Source organism: Galeopterus variegatus, unplaced genomic scaffold, assembly GCF_000696425.1.
Source record: "Galeopterus variegatus unplaced genomic scaffold, G_variegatus-3.0.2 Scaffold12755, whole genome shotgun sequence".
NCBI lineage: Eukaryota > Metazoa > Chordata > Mammalia > Dermoptera > Cynocephalidae > Galeopterus > Galeopterus variegatus.
In genome coordinates this window covers 1-17,891 of record NW_007738866.1, presented here as the reverse complement: position 1 = coordinate 17,891, position 17,891 = coordinate 1, and the positions used below count along the sequence as shown (strand labels likewise).

The 17,891-nt window shown below is 54.2% G+C and overlaps 2 protein-coding genes across 6 annotated transcripts; both read left to right on the top strand.

The window, feature by feature from the left end:
* The first annotated feature begins 3,032 nt into the window (after positions 1-3,032).
* Positions 3,033-16,512, top strand: ARFGAP1 (ADP-ribosylation factor GTPase activating protein 1). Of its 5 annotated transcripts, XM_008563171.1 has the most exons (12): positions 3,033-3,080; positions 6,201-6,264; positions 6,782-6,891; positions 7,216-7,387; positions 7,911-8,011; positions 8,873-8,959; positions 9,755-9,851; positions 11,581-11,637; positions 12,922-12,954; positions 14,509-14,538; positions 15,492-15,548; positions 16,230-16,512. In XM_008563171.1, exons 2-12 carry the CDS (start codon positions 6,205-6,207, stop codon positions 16,380-16,382), a joined length of 957 nt encoding a protein of 318 aa, XP_008561393.1. In that variant the 5' UTR covers positions 3,033-3,080; positions 6,201-6,204; the 3' UTR covers positions 16,383-16,512. The 5 variants fall into 5 exon arrangements, 4 of the variants coding, with proteins under 4 accessions (XP_008561393.1, XP_008561396.1, XP_008561394.1 ...); XM_008563174.1 differs by lacking the exon at positions 6,782-6,891 and having other exon boundaries at positions 3,052-3,080; XM_008563172.1 differs by lacking the exon at positions 14,509-14,538 and having other exon boundaries at positions 3,074-3,080.
* A 20-nt stretch (positions 16,513-16,532) lies between these two features.
* Positions 16,533-17,729, top strand: LOC103581302 (ADP-ribosylation factor GTPase-activating protein 1-like; the record flags this gene model as incomplete). Its single annotated transcript, XM_008563175.1, has 2 exons — positions 16,533-16,560; positions 17,653-17,729. Coding segments are annotated over exons 1-2 (80 nt in total), but the record flags the coding sequence as incomplete, so codon positions are not given.
* Positions 17,730-17,891: the final 162 nt, after the last annotated feature.

The window sequence follows — 17,891 nt, the reverse complement described above, 5'->3', positions numbered from 1 at the left end:
GGCCCTGCTCATGCTCACTAAGTGTCATTCCAATGAAGCTGGCCCAGGGTCTTCTGGGATGGGAGTGGCCTGAGGCCTGCATACGCAAGCTGCTGCCACCTGATACGTCTCTCTGTGGCCCTGAGCCTCAGCCTCAGCAGCTGTCCAATGCAGACATGGCAGGACCTGCCTTGTAGGGAAGCCCCAGGTGGGCAGCTGCCCTCCGGCACACCCATGGCCATACCTGTTGTCACTGTGCAGGCAGGGGACCCGGTATGGGAACCTGAGCCAATGAGCCTGAACACGTGCCCACACACACAATACTCATGTGCATGTGCACATATGCACTACCCATGTGCACAGCAAATGCGCACAAACACGTTTGTGCACACATAGGTGTGCATACAAGCATATGCACACACACATCACATGCTCCAGTGAACACACACACACGTGCACACATGCATGCCAGCCTGTGTAGCTCCAGCTGTTTCCTCAGGCTCTGCCACCTGCCAGGAGCTGGCTGGATTCTCTGGACCAGGCTGACCCAGCTGGGGTGTCCATGCAGGTCATGAGGACCTGTGCTTATGGCCTGGCCCACTTTCTGTTACTTGTGTTTGGAATGAAACCTCTGTGGTTCTGACCTCTGGGACCCTGTGTTCCCCATCAGAGGACACACCTGGCCCCAGGCCTAGTGGGTGCCCAGCTCCACACACTGTCTTCTATTCTGAGGAGGACGTTAGAGACTTATGGGAACAGACCTTGATTTCATTACTTACTGCCTTTTTGACCTTTGACAAATTACTAAATTGTTCTGTGCCTCAGTTTTCTCATCTGAGCAATGGGTTCCTATCAGAAAGCATGTGCACAGCTGTTGTGTGGTTTAAATGAGATCTTCCTCATTAGCCCAGGGCTTCAACTCTGGCAAGTGCTCAGGGTGCATGGGCCTCTGGCTTGAAATAGGAATTGGAAACCTCTTCACTGATGAAAGAGGTCTCCAGGTCCCCCAGCAACCCCACAGGTGATCTGGATTCCTGTATGGCTTGCGGCAGCTGTGCTCCTGTCACCTGAGTGGCCCAGGCTTGCACCAAGAGCCCTCCTGCTTTGCGTAATCATTTTCTCTGTGGTTTTCACTTCACTGTCTTCCTATTATGTCATTCAGTTTTATTCACATTGAGAACTTCAAAGGCCTCAGGGAGGAAATCACAAAGATGATCACATTACTATAACTGAAAATTAACAGACTGCCAGCAGTTCTAAAAGAAAAACAAATTATCTAACTATTTTAGATGGGGTAATAAACCAATTTCAATCTGCAGTCACATATTCTGCACCATTCACAACTTTATTGCCCAGATTCTGCCATTGCTAATGAGCACTTTTCCTCCTTTACTTGGTCACTGCATAAGCCTTAAGAGTGCAGAGGGAGGCAGAGGCCGCATGGATGCTGTGTGGCCGCAGGTTTGCCCTGACTTGGAAGGGCCACACCTCTGGTCTTAGGTCGGGGGATTTGGGGGCCTCTGGGGGGTGAAAGTAGCCCCAGACCTCCCAGAGCCTGGGGTGGGACTGGTTGAGGAGGCAGCACTATGACTTTTTTACTGTATGATCAGAAAACTGGAAATTCAGCCACCATTGGTTGTTTCATTACTTGATGTCAAATATTAGCTCCAGCTGTGCCCTTTCCAGGAATGCCTTTTCCCTTTTCCTCTCCTCCTTTTCAACTTCTCTTCTTTTGTAATCTGCCTCTTCCAGGAAGCCCATTGTGATTAGCACACAGCTCCCACTCTTTGATCTTGTGGAGCCTACACAGTCCTGACTATGGGATCTCATGCTGAAATCTACTCGGTCTCATATTGCCACTTGTGTGGATGCTATTGGTGCCCACCCACATCACCTCAGCCCTCACCATCTAAGTGCATGCCAATGGCTTCTTACTGCAAGGACCACTGACTCCCTCCCAAGAGCTTCCTCTGGCTGCAGGCAGGTGCTTATGTGGGGCAAGCTGGAAGTGTGGGGAACTTAAGAGCATGAAAGGTAACTTTCAGCCAATCATGGGAGGAAATCCGAATAAACTGCAATGAGACCACACTTTGGATCCACTAGACCAGCTGCAATAAAAAGACTGACGATACTAAGTGTTTACAAAGATGTGGAGCAACTGGAACTCTCATATTGCTGGTGGAAGTACAAAACACTACAATTACTTTAGAAAACTGTTTAGTGCTTTCTTACAAAGTTCAGCACACTACTACCCCATCACCCAGAAATTTCACTTGTAGGTAATTACCCAAGAGAAATACAAACCCCCCCCCAAAAAGACTCATACATGAACTTCAAGGCAGCTTTGATCATTATAGCCAAAACTTAGAAACAGCCCCAGTGTCCGGCATATGAATGAACAGACAAAGGAGGCGTATTCATTCAATGAACTACTGCTGTGCACACACCACCACTGACGAATCTCGAAAACATCATGTAAAGTGGAAGAAGCTGTCACAAAAGAGTGTATTTCTCATGATTCTATAAATATGGAGTTCTAGAACATACAAAACTGAGATACGGGGATAGGAATCAGAACAGGGGCTGCCTCTGACTGGAATGTTCTGTAATCGATTGTGGTCGAGTTACATGCGGGGTGCGTTTGCCAAAACTCATTCAACTGCACCTTTTACTGCACGTAGGTTACAGCTCGATTAAAACGTTTATTCCTGACTATTTGAAAGCTACACAGGTCGATGAGAAGTATGCAAAAGCACACAGTGCAAACAAAACCGAAAGTCACCTGCAGTTCACACACGCAGTCACTTCTCACGCGCGGTCCTGCTGTTCACGCCGCCGGCGGCCACCTTCCGGGACACGAAAGACGGCGCAAGAGGCGCGTCGCCATAGCGACCAGGGGGTGACGCTTCCGGACTCCAGGCACAGGGCGGAAGTCTCGCCCCCGCCGGCCTCCCGTGAGGCACCGCGCAGCGCAACGTAGCCGGAAGCTGGTGGCGGCCTGTGGGCGCTCCCCGCGCATCCTCTGTTTGGCTGGCCTGTGCGCCCGACCGACCCCTGCCCGGCCCCGACCCCGACCCAGCCCTGCCCGGGCCTCCCGCCAGGTAAGCGCGCGGCTCGGTGGCCGGAGTCCCGGCCCTTCTCGGGCGACCCCGCCGCAGCCGTCCCCGCCGGGCCCGCCCTGCCTCTTTCGGACCCAGACCCGGGCTGGACGCGCAGCCGGCCAGGCTCCTCCGAGGTCGCGCTGGGCTCCCGGCTCCTGAGAAGTGAGGTTTGTCCCGCGGCTGCCAGGCAGTCTCGCCGCAGCCTCGGCTGCTTTGGCCGCTTTCCTCCCTCACCCTGTGTCCTGGATGCTTGTCTTGAGGGAGGGAGGAAAAGAAGCCGGGAGGGGCTTTTCAACCTTTTCAGTGTCCTTGGGTTAGAAGAAGAACTGGGCTGCTGTCTGCCCTAAGCAGTCACAAACCTCTAATTCTGGGAGGAGATTCTGCTTATTTATTGCCGTCTCTGTTATCGAGAGCAGCGAAATGGGACTCGTGCTGGTCCAGGGGGGTGACGTGGCTCTGAGGTCGTTTAGGCCTCCCTTTCCGGGACCCTATCTCTCTGCGAAGTTCAGAAACAATCTGTTCTGAAGAATGAGAAAGGGCTTTTGTTCTTAAATGTGGATAATGTGGGGGCTGCGGACAGTTTTTGAGAAAGACAGTATTTGTACCCGTTACCTGCATCACAGCCCTAGCTAGGGACTATGCAATGGCTTTAAATATCCCTTTTGATCTCAAATGTTGAGAATGTTCCTACTTAGGGACTGAACGTTTTGTAGTCTGACAGGGGACTTCATGAACTGAGAAACAGTGTCCTCATTTGGTTCCACGTTTACTGAAGTTATGTTCATTTGCAGAAAGAGGTACATTTTTGTCATCTTGGGTTTCAGGTGTTAAGAATACTTGGATTATTTTTCAAGATAAACCATATTTATGCTTTTGAAAGTTAGGAGGTTTTGTTTTCATGTTATTAATAGCGAACGTGTGTTTCCCCTGCTTCTGCCCTTTAGTTCTCTAAAACAAATATCCTTTAGCTCTCGACATCCAAAACGGGTCATGTAGGGGAGTTCCTTTAAATCCCGGCCAGCACACTTACTTTCCACACATTTGTCTCTCTAGTACATCTGTGAATACCCTCTGCCTTAGTTTACACGGCTGGAAATTCAGAGCAGTCCTAGCAGTTCTGACTCTCATTTACCCTTTTCCCCTTGACCAAGACATGAGTCCCCGAAGGCAGGCACAGTGCTGTGGAAAGAGAGCAGGACTGAGTGTGGAGACCTGTAGCTGGGCAGCCTGCTCTTAATGGGCCCTGGTTTTTCACAGGCACGCATGTGCTGGCCCTCGTGTGGCTGCTGTGAAAAGACTGGGGCCAAAGGGCCTTGTAAAGTCAGACCTGCCAGGGTGTCTCTCCAAGTGTGTGCTTACCCCTGCTTCCACCGTCAATGCTGCACGTAGGCGATGCCCAACGTGTTGAAAGTGCCCCCAAGTAAGCTGTGGCAGGGCCGAGTCCTGCGGGCAGAGTAAGTGCTCACGTGTTCGCCTTGTGATCTGTGGTTTCAGAACACCCTTACCCAGCAGAGAATCACGGAGCAGAAGGGAGCCTAGGGTGAACTTGTGGTCTTGTTCTGATCAGTTATAGAAAGCAGATAGATGTTTATTTCCTAACTTCAAATAGCTTAAAAGTGAGTACTCGTGAATACTGAGTCTAGACTTCTAGATTCAGAAGGCGTGGTTGGGTAGAGAGTCAGGGTCCCCTCAGTGAATACCTTATTTCTGCATACTTAAGACTTAAAATGAAACATAGGACAGAGGTTTTTCTGATTTTTTTAAGCTGCACTTCATCATAAAGTTCCACCTACACCATTAATAAAGCTAGTCTGAAAGTCATCTCAAATACAGCAGTGAAGCAGTAGAGAGACAGCGCTGTGAAAATGCCCACACTCACACATGTAGCGTTCCATTACTCACAGAGTGCTGGTATGTTTTCCATATCATGTGTATTGCCGTGTGAATGAGAGGGAACAGCTCACAGGTCCATTCAAAATGAGACATGGATGAGCTTTGGAGAGACAGCACACTCAGTTGTGGGCTGGCCAGGGCAGAGGTGGCCTGAGGCCGAGGTCTGCTGTCTCTAGACTGGACACTCTTTCTCCCACAGTCCGATCACACAGTGGTGTGTGCAGGACCAGTGGGTTAGTTTACATGTGGGACTGTGGTTGGTAGCGCACTGTTCCTTCAGCTTTGAGTCTTTTGTTGTGATTTTCCTGCTTATCAATTAAATGGGCCACCAGTCAAAGTTGAACTTTGCTAAAGCTAGTAGATCTGTAGAGAAATAAATAGCTTTTCTCTTCAGCCTGAGCCTCATTGTTCTGGTACCCAGCAGTGAGTCGAGGTGGCAGGTCTGGTGCTCCATAGGCCACTGGCCTTGTGCTGTCATGGCCATGCTGTCTGTTACCTACGTCACTCAGGATGGACTCTCAGAGGAACTGACTACAGACCTTCCAGCAGGTGGCCTTTTCACACATGAGTTAGGGCATGGCTTCTGCCCCATGTCATAGGTGGAGCTTTCCCACACATGTGAGGAGGTGGAGGAGAGGGTTGGGTGGCGAGTGCCCAGGTTCCCTGTTGTTGAAAGTGACAGCCCAGGTCTGGAGTGCCACCCTTTTAGGTGGGAAATCAGATTTAGCAGCTAATCTGTGCATGTTTTATAAAGACCAACCCTTGCTATGAATTTCACTATTAAAAGACAGGACTTTTTATGAGTTATGCAGTCTTGGTGGTACGTAATGCTTAAGCACAGTGACACCAGTGATTTTGTGGTGTTCCTGATTATTACATTGGCTGTGGCTGGGGGCACAAAGACCAACCCTTGCTATGAATTTCACTATTAAAAGACAGGACTTTTTATGAGTTATGCAGGCTTGGTGGTACGTAATGCTTAAGCACAGTGACACCAGTGATTTTGTGGTGTTCCTGATTATTACATTGGCTGTGGCTGGGGGCATGTGGGGATATGGAGAACAGCTTCCTTCAGTAAGCGGTTCCCCCATTGCTCTCTGCAGAGCAGCCCAGTGGAATTTCCTGTGAGATTATCTGTTGTGTAGTGTTTTTGAACTGACAGTTTACTACTTTTCTTGTAAAGTAACCAATTCGTAAGTTTAAAGAGTTAATTTTTCTCCTTTGCAGCATCATGGCCAGCCCAAGAACCAGGAAGGTCCTTAAAGAAGTGAGGGTGCAGGATGGGAACAACGTAAGCCCCCACTTTTGTCAAGCTTTGGTTGGGTCGAGCCACATTCTTCCAGGCCGCCCCACCCTGGTGTGCCCTCCCTGGCATGGCTGGTCACTGGCATGGCTGTGAAAGTGCATGGCTCACGCCGACTGGCGTCCTGGGTGAATGGCCACTGTTAGAGTGCCAGGCCATGTCTGGTATCCATCAGTGCTGGACACTGGGGGTGAGGGCTCCTACCACATTTCTGAGGGTATATTGCTCTCAGGATGGGTCTGTGCATTTTATCACTCGGGAGGCTCTTTCCTTTGCACCAGTTTCCGGGCAGGATTCCCTGCTACCTCCAGCTCTGCCCTGACCCCCCACCCTCCAGCCACCCTGAGCAGCCTTGTTGGACTTGTCGGCACTAGTGCCCTCATCCAGGGCCGCAGCACATGCTGACTGTTCCCTCCTCTGCCCCTCCTGGGGCACCTGTCAGTTCTTTGGGGTCCCTGGGCCCTGTCCTGAGCTGCCGAGTGAGTCACATGTGGCCCCTTTGCAGGTGTGTTTTGAGTGTGGTGCGTTTAATCCTCAGTGGGTCAGTGTGACCTATGGCATCTGGATCTGCCTGGAGTGCTCGGGAAAACACCGCGGGCTTGGGGTGCACCTCAGGTCAGTGTCCTGCTGCTCAGGCTCCATGAAGATCCTGTGTCTAGCTTTACGTCCCTTGTGTGTTAAGATGGGTGCCTGCCATCAGCAGTGCTGGAGGACAGGGAAGCTCAGGGCCGCTTCCCTGCCTGTGGGCTGGTACCCACTCCAGTGACACATGTCCCAGGGCTGTCAGCTGCTGGCTACTCAGACTTTGTGTAGCTTCTTCTGGCTGCTGTCTTGCCACAGGAAGCACATGTGTTTAATTCACAACCCGGTGTAGGGTGGGTGTGGGGGTTCCTGGATATCCCTAGTACTTGGTAATTAGGTGAAGCCTGTGGTTTCCAGCTTTGTGCGCTCTGTGACTATGGACAAGTGGAAGGACATTGAGCTGGAGAAGATGAAAGCGGGTGGGAATGCTAAATTCCAAGCGTTCCTGGAGTCTCAGGAGGATTACGACCCCTGCTGGTCCTTGCAGGAGAAGTACAGTAGCAGAGCGGCAGCCCTCTTCAGGGATAAGGTAAAGGCAGGCCTGGCTCTCTCCTGTCCGTGGTGGCAGGACAGCTGCACTGTTGGTGGCGGCTGGATGGTGGTCTTTCATGGTTCTGTGGTTAGGATGCTCCGATCCGTGCCGACAGGCCAAGGACAGACAGGGGTGTGTGGCCCTCACCCAATCCTGAGTAGAGTTTTCTGCTCCAAGGGGAAACAAGTGGCCTATAGTTAGCAGGGGTAGAAGGTGGCCCTTGCCCTCCCGTGGGGGAGAGAAGGAACTGTGGCAGGTACCTGCTGTAGTGCACAGCAGGGGCAGCACTTCTGAGAAAACCGCAAGGCCAATTGGGTACAGCTGCAGCCATGCCGACCCAGACCTCGGTGGCACAGCTCACCTCTGGCCCATGACCCTGAGCCTGTGGCCGCGGATGTTGGGAGGGGCTGTGTGGGTGGCGCGTGGGCAGGTTGTAGTCGGTTGAGTGCGCAAGAGTTGCCAGTGTGCACGGGTGTCTCAGGACAGTCTGGTGCTCTAACTAGCCCCTGTCCCCTGTCAGGTGGCCGCCCTGGCTGAAGGCAGAGAGTGGTCTCTGGAGTCATCACCAGCCCAGAACTGGACCCCCCCTCAACCCAGGATGCTGCCGTCCACTGCCCACCGGTAGCTACTCCTCTGGCCTGCTGTTGGGCCTCTGTCCTGTTCTCAGCCATAGCTCAGGGCCCACAGATCCTCTCCACACCGTTGTGGCAACAGCTGCATTTGTGAGCTGTTCCCAAAAGTCGATGGGAAAAACAGCTTTAAAAATTGTCAAAACAGCACAAGCTTTTAGTAGAAATTCAACCAATAAAGACATGTCCAAAATACACAGTAGTGTCTCCCCACTCCTCAGCAGTGAGCCCTGGGCATCTCCTTCCAGATGTGTGCATGGTATGTGGCCACCACATGCACAGAGGCACAGTGGGGTGTAGTGTACCAATGTCTCCATGGCTGCACATCGCTCATGGCTCCTGAGGCCACGCTTCCTGTAGTGCAGGCCCCAATGGCCAAGCTAATCCCCATGTTTCTGCTCTCGTGTTTTGCAGCAAGGAATGTCCTATGTGGGGGTCTGGCATGGAATGACAGGGCCCAGGAGGCTCCCAATTCACACAGGTGCCCCACTCCCCCATCACTGAGCCCCAGGGTCCTGCCTCCTGCCCTGGGTGGTGCTGTGTCAAGGTTCTTCTGTTGGAAGGTCCTGCACCACTGACAGTTCCATTCATCTCCTGGCTCATGTCCCCCCTGGCCCCTTCTCCCAGCTGCCTCCCTGCAACATGGCAGGCGCAGGGTCCCTTTAATGTCTGAGCCCAAGCAGCCTGCTGGACAGACCTGGGGGCTTACCTGGCCACAGCTGCTTTCCAGGCATCCCTGACGCAGCCCACATGGTTTCCAGCAGCCTTGCTGGGACTACCCCTGCTGCAGGGCCTCTGCCTTACACTTGCTCTTCTAGCATTGGCCTCACTGACCCTTTACTTTTGGTTTCAGAGCCTCTGGCCAGCTGCAGAATGTGACCACATCCTCAGACAAGGCTTTTGAAGACTGGCTGAACGATGACCTTGGCTCCTATCAAGGGTGAGACCTTGCAGGCTGGGGCACCTCAGGCGGGCGCAGTGGGTTCACCCACTCGAGGGCTAGCCCATCGGGGTAGGACTGTTTCCTTCGGGGCAGGCCAGGCCATCCTTCCTGTGTGTACTGGGTGCACAATCGGAGCTTGCATGATGCGGGGTCTGACTGCGGGAAGCCCAGCCAGCCCCACTTTGAATTGGGGGCCTTAAGTGTAGAGAAAACCTAATGCAGGCAGTTCCCCGGATCTAAGTGTTCCACATCCATAGATTCAGCCAACCATAGGTTAAAGGTATTTAGTACATGTTTAAAAAACAGTACAGCATAGCAACTGTATATGTAGCATTTATGCTGTATTAGGTATTGTAAGTAACACAGAGGTGACAGTGTGTACGGGAGGGTATGCATAGGCTGTATGCAAACGCTATGCTATTTTCTGTCAGGGATGTGAGCATCTGTGGATTTTGGCATCTGCGGGTGGTCCTGGAATCATCCTCTATGGATACCAAGGGATGACTGTACTTAGAAGAAAAAATAAATTTCCTTCCTGGAATCTGCCTGACCTGTAAATGAATTTTTATCCCTCGAGTTCTAAGCTATTTTAATGTTCTAGCAACTGGGTTTTGGGTCTTGCTGGGGACCCTGTGGCAATAAGGGTCTTTTTGAATGAGCAGAGCAAGTGTGACTTCGTGTGTCCTCAGAGCCCCTGCCCCCTCTGCCCCCTGCCCCACCCATGGTCTTGGAGCCTCCAGGAGCCGCGGGATTCATGCCAGTGGCTGTTGCTTGTTTGTGCTTTGCTTTCAGGACCCAGGGGAATCGCTACATGGGGTTTGGGAACACAGCGCCACCTCAGAAGAGAGAGGACGACTTCCTCAACAATGCCATGTCTTCCCTGTACTCGGTGAGAATGCGTGGGCCCTGTGAGGCCTGTGCCACCCGTGTGCGGCCGGCTCAAGGGGCATCCCAAGCCATGGCCAGGCAGACCCAGTCGGGCTGTGCCAGGCAGCCCAGAACAACTGCTCTGGCTTCATTCTGATTTGAGGTTCCTCCCCCTACCTTTAGTGAAATGTTCTTTATTCAGGTCCCACATGCGTTCAGTCACTTACTTGCTTTGGCTACAAAATATGTATTCAAATTTAACAAGGAACCTTCTTCTCAAGAACTGATGGTTTTGTATGGAGCCCACAGAGCTGTCCCCGCTGAGTGTGGCGGTGCTGGGCCGTGCTGGCAGGACCCATATGCTCTCAGGGCAGCTCCAGGTCATTTTACCAGTCACAGAAGTATATCTCGTCAAAGTTTCATTTTCCAAGGAAACTTTTACTGTTTTATTTTTTTTTACTGGTAAGGGAATCGCAACCCTTGGCATGGTGTGGTCTGCACCACGCTCAGCCAGTGAGCGCGCCAGCCATCCCTATATAGGATCCGAACCCACGGCCTCAGCACTACCAGTGCCGCACTCTCCCGAGTGAGCCACGGGGCCGGCCCTACTGTTTTTAAGAAATGGCTTTTATTCATTGAGCATTGTTATCTGCAAATTGCAAACGACCTGAGGGGGTCTGGCCAGGGAGAGTGGGTTGAGTGGCAGTGAGTGCGGTCATTCCTGACTGCATGTGTGTGAAAAGGTGAGGAGGGGCTTTTCATAGTGACGTGACAAGGTCTGTACAGTACATCCAGTGGAAACCAGCAAGGTGCAGGGGAGGGGCTGTGTCATGCAAGAAGGGGTGGAAATAGGACTCTTTCTACACCGCATGTGCCACTGGGGGGCAGGACTGGTTGGCCTGGGGGCGAGGTTGCTGCGTGCCGAATTCTTCACCATGTGTGTGGTTCCAAAAATGGATAAATCACTTATTCAAGAATTATTTAAAACTGCAGTTTCCATCTCCAGGAGCTCTCATGAGTGTAGAGCTCGGGTCACGTTCCCTGCAGTCACTGGGAAGAAAAGCAGATTTTTAGCCTAAGGCCTAAAGACCTCCCTCCCCGCTCCTGGCCGCGCCCCGTGTCTTCTCTGCCTTCTGCTGATCATTCTCTGGTGGAGACAGCTGAACTTACTTGCTGCTTGAAGTGTAGGGCCCCCTGCGTTTCTTTTAGAAGGGAGGGGGTAACTTGTGGTTTAAGAAAGACACTCGTATTAATGAATAATGAATAGCTTCAAATTACTGCAGAAGGCTTAGGAGAAAATCACCTTGAACCTAGGGGAGGGGGAGTGGGTTGTGGTGGCGGCCTGTGCCCTGCCCGCCCTCTGTATGCCCCCATGTGGGGACGCAGGAGGGAGGAGACAGCGGCACGAGCTCGATGGCTCTGGAGGCCCTGCCTGCCCTGCAGAGTAGGCTCCGGTCTGCCGCGTTCTTCCTCTCGTGGTGGTGGGAGGGTGGTGGACGGTCACGGGCCTGTGGTGTGCTGAGCACTGCGGCTGGCCAGGATGGCAGGGACGGCAGGTGCCATGGTGTTGATCTGTAAACATCGTGAGGATGCTGCATTTCCTTATTAAAAACAGGAACTGCAGGGTGTTAAGGTAGCCTCTGCCGAGACTGGAGTGCTCAGGTTTTCTGCGGTCAGAGCATGGCATGGATTGGGTCCAGGTGTGGTTACATGTGACACTAACAGGGGTCGTTCTCTGTGCTTCCTCACAGGGCTGGAGCAGTTTTACCTCCGGAGCCAGCAGGTTTGCTTCAGCAGCTAAGGAGGGTGTAAGTAACTGGCCCCAGTGCACCACCAGGTCTTGCAGGACGTACACTGGCCTGGGGTTCTGGGAGCCGAGGAGGGAATGTGGGGGGAGGGGTCCTGGGGGCTCTGACCATGGGTGACAGGGGTTAGGTTTCCTTCCTGTGAGTGGGGTTTCACTGCCCCCAGCCAGACAGGCCCAAGGCTCTGGTGGCCCTGCACTTGCTGTGGTTGTGGGTGTTTCTGTTCACATCAGACAAGCTGCCTGCAGATGCTGACTTGCCCTGAGGAGAGTGGGAGGCAGACGGGACCCCACTTTGTCCCAGGCCCCGTGAAGTGGGTCAGAGGCACCTAGCACCCTGAGTTTCTTCCTCTGGGTCTTCAGAGTAGCACCTCGACAGTCGGGTTTTCTCCCTCACTCTTGCCTGTCCCTCCACCTGAAACGAGGGGAAGATCTGGGGCTTGAGTCAGCATAGACGATGGAATGTAAGAAAACGTGAGGGCCCCGCCAGTGCTGCAGACAGTGCGGGGCTGTAAGAAGCAGGCCTGGAACACGGTGACGGGTGGGTCTGGAGAGGAGCCTAGGGTTGGGCTGCGTGACCGTGGTGTAAGAGAAATGTTGTCCGAGAAGAGGAGGGAGAGCCCTGAGCAGGGACAGAGGCCGCCTGGTTGCTACCCAGAGCAGACAGGCCAGGGAGGTCCAGGCTCCACGGCCAGGCCCTGTCTTTCTTTCCCCAAATATAAAAGTGACTGGGGTGCTGGCCACTGAGCTGCTTCCTGCTTCAGGGTAAGGGGCACTCTTGGGGAAAGGCAGGGCCTGGGCCCATGGGAAAGCCCACAAGGACAGCATTGGGGTGGTGTGGTCTCCCCCAGTCTGTGTCGTCTGCATCGGTGGGCTCCAGGGCCTAGTTCCCACAGTCTGGAAGACAGAGTTGGCCCTGCCTGCCACCACCCCCCCCCAAGTCCTGGACACGGCCGATGCTGGTGTGGCTCCCCACCCCTGCCACCATAGCACACTGGCTGGCCCTCTCCAGAGGGGAGCTGATGTCTGCTATCACAAGTCCCCCTGCAGCTCATCTGAGCACCTTGGCCTCTCCAGAGGGGAGCCAATGTCTGTGCTAGCACAAGTGCCCCCACAGCTCGTCTGAGCTCTTCGGAGCTGTCAGGTTAGCTGGCAGCCTTGGGTGGCCATCAGGAGACAGTTCTGGAACTGAGGATCCATCCGATCCCTGTGGGGATGAAGCCTGGCCTTCAGAGTTAAGGGGTTAAGGCAGTGGGCTGAAAAGCCCTATCTTTGTGTTTCCTTTTAGGCTACAAAATTTGGATCCCAAGCAAGTCAAAAGGTAACAAAAGAGAAGCATTTGCACTCCGGTACCTTTTAAACTCCTGAGTCTGTGACGTCACATGCAGTGTCCAGAAGCCGCTGGGTTCTCCCCTTCCCAGGACATGTGCTCAGGGCCCAGGGTCCCAGCAGAGAAGAGAGGGGACCTTGCTACCTGCAGTTCCTCATGGGTCAGCTGGTCCCTCGTATGGCTGCGTGGTGTAGCAGGGCAGTAAGAGGCCACACCTGCTTAGGGCCTGCAGGACCAAGCACACCTCCCCTTCCACTGGCAGCGGGTGCAGTGCACAGCTGCGGTGCAGCTGGCCTCCTAGTTTGGGATGGAGCAGGACCGCCCGGCTCGGCCACTCAGCATTGCCAGCATCTCTGTGCTATTGTGGCAGTATGAGGTGGGCCTGAGCTCCATGGACCTGAGTGGCTCTGCCCCTGGTGGTGTGTGCTTCTGTTGCAGGCAGTGGCATTGCCAGCATCTCTGTGCTATTGTGGCAGTATGAGGTGGGCCTGAGCTCCATGGACCTGAATGGCTCTGCCCCTGGTGGTGTGTGCTTCTGTTGCAGGCAGTGACAGATTCCCACCTTGGCATTTCTTTTCTTCTTCAAAAGATGGTTAGTAGTCCCAGCAGTTCCCATGTGGTGGTCAGGGCTCTGGTCTGGGCAGTCCTCCACAGGGCTTGGGGGCCAGAACCATACTCGGGGCAGTGGCCCACATGTGGCTCTCCAGGAAAGCTTGGGCTGCACGGGTAGATCAGTCCACTTTTGTTGCTTGTAACGGAATGCCCGAAACTGGGAAGACCACAGTCCAGGGGGCACATCTGGTGAGGGCTTTGCACTTGGTGGTGGCTCTACAGTCATTCAGACTGTCACATGATGAATCAGCTTAGCAAGAGAGAGCTAACCTCACTCACTCTCCTTTCAAAGCCATCAGAGCCGCACCCATGACCACCACTAAACCATCGGTGGTGGATTTACCCATTCTCGAAGGCACAGTCCTCAACAATCCAATCACCTCTTAAAGGCCCCACCTGTCAAATACCATCATAGGATTTCCCACCCTCTTAACGTGGTTATAATGGGGATCAAGTCTGAACTTTTAGGGGACATACTCAACCCACAGCAACAGGCCTGGAGCTGTGGGAGACTTTCAGGACAGGTGCTTGTACCCTGAATGAGGGGAGTTCGGTGCTCACCAGGTGCCTGTCACCCCTGTATGTGGGGCGGGATTTTCTCATCTCCTGGGGTGTCTTCCTGCCATGCACGCCACTGGTGGCCGACTCTAGGGACATCTCCTTGGCTCTGTCTCAAAGCCTGTTTCAGGCCCGAGTTGCGCTTACTCCTGTGATTCAGGAATGTGGTGAGTTTGGAGCACAAGAATACTCAGACTTGAGGGCAGGAGCAGGCTAGGCCTAAGGTCGCATTCGGTGATACCTCAGCCCGGGCGATGCCACTGGGAACAGCTCCGTTGGGTGGCGTGGTTTGAGATGCTCCCTGGTAGTGCTAATTGTGGTCCCACTGCTTTGCTCTCTCTCTCTCCTAACCTGTCTCCTGCTGTCTGGGTAAAGTTTTGGGGTCACAAGCAGCAGCCAGAGCCGGTAAAGCCCATGTCTGCTCGAGCATGCACCCCTTCTCTGCTGAGAGTGTGCGTCCTCCCCGCGTGTCTGCTCGTGTGCTTGCGGTCCCTCGTGTCACCATGTGTGCTTCTGCTTGACCCCTCCCTGGCTGTTGGGTGCTGCAGACACTTGGTCTGCACCCCTCCTTTCAGATCCAGAATGTAGGGTGCTGCCTGTGTAGGGCGCTGGGTGGGCCTGGGGGAGCCCTGGAAATGGAGCAGCCAGCCAGACTTGCATCTCATGGTTTAGTTACCTCACGCTGGGTAATCAAAGAGAGGGTAGTCCCTATGGGGAGTAGCCTGCCTGTACTGTGGAGCTGTTCCCACCTTATGTCTCTGGCCAGTGCTTTTCTCGGCCATAAGGGAAGAGAAGACCCCTCATGCCACATCCCCAGGTGCTTCATGGCCCAGCCCTTAACCGTGGTCAGGGTCAGGAGAGGCCGAGCCCCTTCCCCATGCACAGCTCTTTTCTGCAGCCTCTGGCCCCATGCCCTTCCTTGCAGGCGGTTGGGCTGGGCCTCAGCCCGCGTGGCTCTGTGGGCCCTGGGCATGAGTTGGTGCTGGCTGGTAGGTAGGGAGTCATCAGCTCCACTGTGCTTATGGATGGAGCCGTGAGGCATCTTCCCACGAGCCAACCACTGCTGGTGGCTGTGGCTGAGCATGGGGGAAGACCCCCAGGGGAGCCCCTGCATCCCCTGGGCCCTCCCTGCAAGAGCGTGTGGTGAGGGGCAGCAGTCTCTTGGCCTTTGGGTGGCGGCCGTGTGTGCATCGGGTATCGTTTGTTGCCCTTCTTCCATGACTCCATGACCTGTCCCTTGTTTGTGCTCATGTCAGCTGCCTCCCTGTTGGCAAAGCTTGTGCTGCCCTGCTCTGCCCACATGCGCCACATCCTGCGGCGTGTGGCCGCTGGTGTTCACACCGCTTCCCTCCCAATAGGCTTCGGAGTTGGGCCACAGCCTGAACGAGAACGTCCTCAAGCCTGCCCAGGAGAGGGTAAGGGGCTGCACCCACGGGTGAAGTGCTTGTCACCCCCCAGCCTTCATTTCTAGGGAAGCAGGTGTGTTCCTGTTCTCAGCCCCGCCTGGCCGCCCACTCTGCTCTTCAGGCACTGATGTCCTCCTCCTGTGGCTGGGGCCTCTGAGATCCCCCCAGCCTGTCCCCTCCCCTGCCTAGGGCCCCTTCTCACTCCCTTCTCTCTGCCTCATTCCCACACGGCCCTAGCCATGGTGCATAGAGGAGGCTCAGGCTGGGGACAGTGCCTGCTTGTCCTCAGAGGAGGTTGTGGTGACAGAGACCTTTAGGGGAGACCAGCCTGAGCCTCACCAGTTCCTCCCCCCCTCACAGCAGGGAGGCAGCATGGCTGGGGGACTGACTCAGTGGACAGGTCTCTGTCAGCTTTTCCTCGACTTGCAGTGTCCTGGTCATTAGCAGGCGGTAGGTGCCATGTTGGCAGTGACTGCTGGAGCAGCTCCTAGACCTTAAAGTGACAGTCTTGTGATTCTGAAGTTATTTTGGGGGTCACTGTAGAGCTTTTTGGGACGCAAACACGTTAGATGTCTACATGCACTTGCGGCTTCAGACACTGTCACAGCTGTGTTGCCGTTCTCCTGTGCAGCTCTCACTGGACTTTTCCACTCCCAACCCCCACTGACGACGCTGTTTCAATGCCCACAGGTGAAGGAGGGAAAGCTTTTTGATGATGTGTCCAGTGGGGTTTCTCAGTTGGCATTCAAGGTAGGGCAGGCCCCGCCTGGTGCGCGGGCACAGCTGAAGCCAGTCTCCATATTCCACGGCGTCAGGCACCTAGAGCAAGGGTGGGGCGCCTGATGTCCCATGCAGGCTTGGGCCAGCCTTGGCAGCAGCCACTGGCCCCAGGATGTGATGAGGGCTGCCCGGTTGCCTGAGGGCTGGAGGAATATGGAAACAGCTTGACCCAGTGGGGGCCTGTCAGCTGCTGACCTGTCGCTTTTCCTCTCTTGACTTGCCGCCGCTGGCCTTTCCCATGGTAAGTGCTCACCCTGGCTCAAGCAGTTTTTGCTCCTGTTACTGCTAACATATCCCATGGGGGCGGGGCAGAGGTGGTGTCCTGTCCACCAGGATGAGGGGCTCTGTTTGGGAGGAAGCCCACTGGGCTCTCCGTTGGCCTCTGTGGAGAGAAGGCGTGCCTGCAGAGAGCTTTCGCTTGCGTGCCCTTTGTCCTCTGGCATGTTTGGGGGTGAGCTCTCAGAGGCCATGGCCTGTGTTCTCCACACAAGGTGTTCCTGCCTACAATGGGGCAACTGTTAGGATGAGCTGGGAGGAAGGTGGGGGACGCCACTTACGGAAAACCAAGCAGTGGGTGTCTGCGTATTCACCTGAGTGCTGCTGCAGTGTTGCTGTGCTTGTCTGTGTGAACATGTGCTCAAGCGTGGACATGTGCATCTATCTGTGTGTGCATGTACATTTGTATGTGCTCAGTGAGTCTCTGCTTGAGGTTGTATGTGAGCCTGCCTCTGTGCTCACGTGTGTATGTGCATGCTCGAGTGTGTGTACATGAGCCTGCGTGTGTGAGAATATGTGCTCAGTGAGTCTCTGCTTGAGGTTGTATGTGAGCCTGCCTCTGTGCTCACGTGTGTGTGTGCATGCTCGAGTGTGTGTACATGAGCCTGCGTGTGTGAGAAACTGGTCATGTGTGTGCATGTACTCGAGTGTGTGCATGTGAGTGTCTATGTGCTCATGAGAGGTCTGTGCGTGTCTGGGTGTGCATATACAACTGTGTGTGCTCAGTGAGTCTCTACTTGAGTGTGCATGTGAGCCTGTGTGAGACTGGTCATGTGTGTACTCGAGTGTGTGCATGTGAGCATGTCTGCTCACGAGTGTGTCTGTACGTGTCTGTGTGCATGTACTCGAGTGTGTGCATATGAGCATGTCTCTGTGTGCTTACATGTGTGCATGTCTGTGTGTGCATGCATGCCTGTCTGCATGAGGCACCCCTCCTACGTGCGACCCAGGTCTTCTTAGCAGGACAGTATACGTTGGCATTGGTGGCAGAGGCCTGCCCAGAACCACCTGTGCAGTTGGGAGCTGACCCTGGCTAACCCATCCCATCTCCTTCCAGGTCCAGGGAGTCAGCAGTAAGGGATGGCGGGACGTCACCACCTTTTTTTCTGGGAAGGCGGAGGACCCCTCAGATAGGTATGCCATTCCGCTCCCCCACACACACCCCTCGCAGGACCCTGCATCCCAGTGTCCTACCTTGGCCACTCTTCCCACGGGCTGTCCAAGTGGCATGCCATGTCCCTGCTGTGGATGGTGGGAGGGCTGGAGATCATGGTGCAGAAAGCTCTGGAGAGCGTT

What these genes read in the sequence shown, in the direction of transcription:
- ARFGAP1 (XM_008563171.1), top strand. Translation starts at nt 6,205, where the DNA reads ATGGCCAGCCCAAGAACCAGGAAGGTCCTTAAAGAAGTGAGGGTGCAG. An exon ending in CAGCCCTCTTCAGGGATAAG is followed by an intron (nt 7,388 to 7,910) that starts GTAAAGGCAGGC and finishes GTCCCCTGTCAG; the next exon opens with GTGGCCGCCCTGGCTGAAGG. An exon ending in CTGCCGTCCACTGCCCACCG is followed by an intron (nt 8,012 to 8,872) that starts GTAGCTACTCCT and finishes TTTTGGTTTCAG; the next exon opens with AGCCTCTGGCCAGCTGCAGA.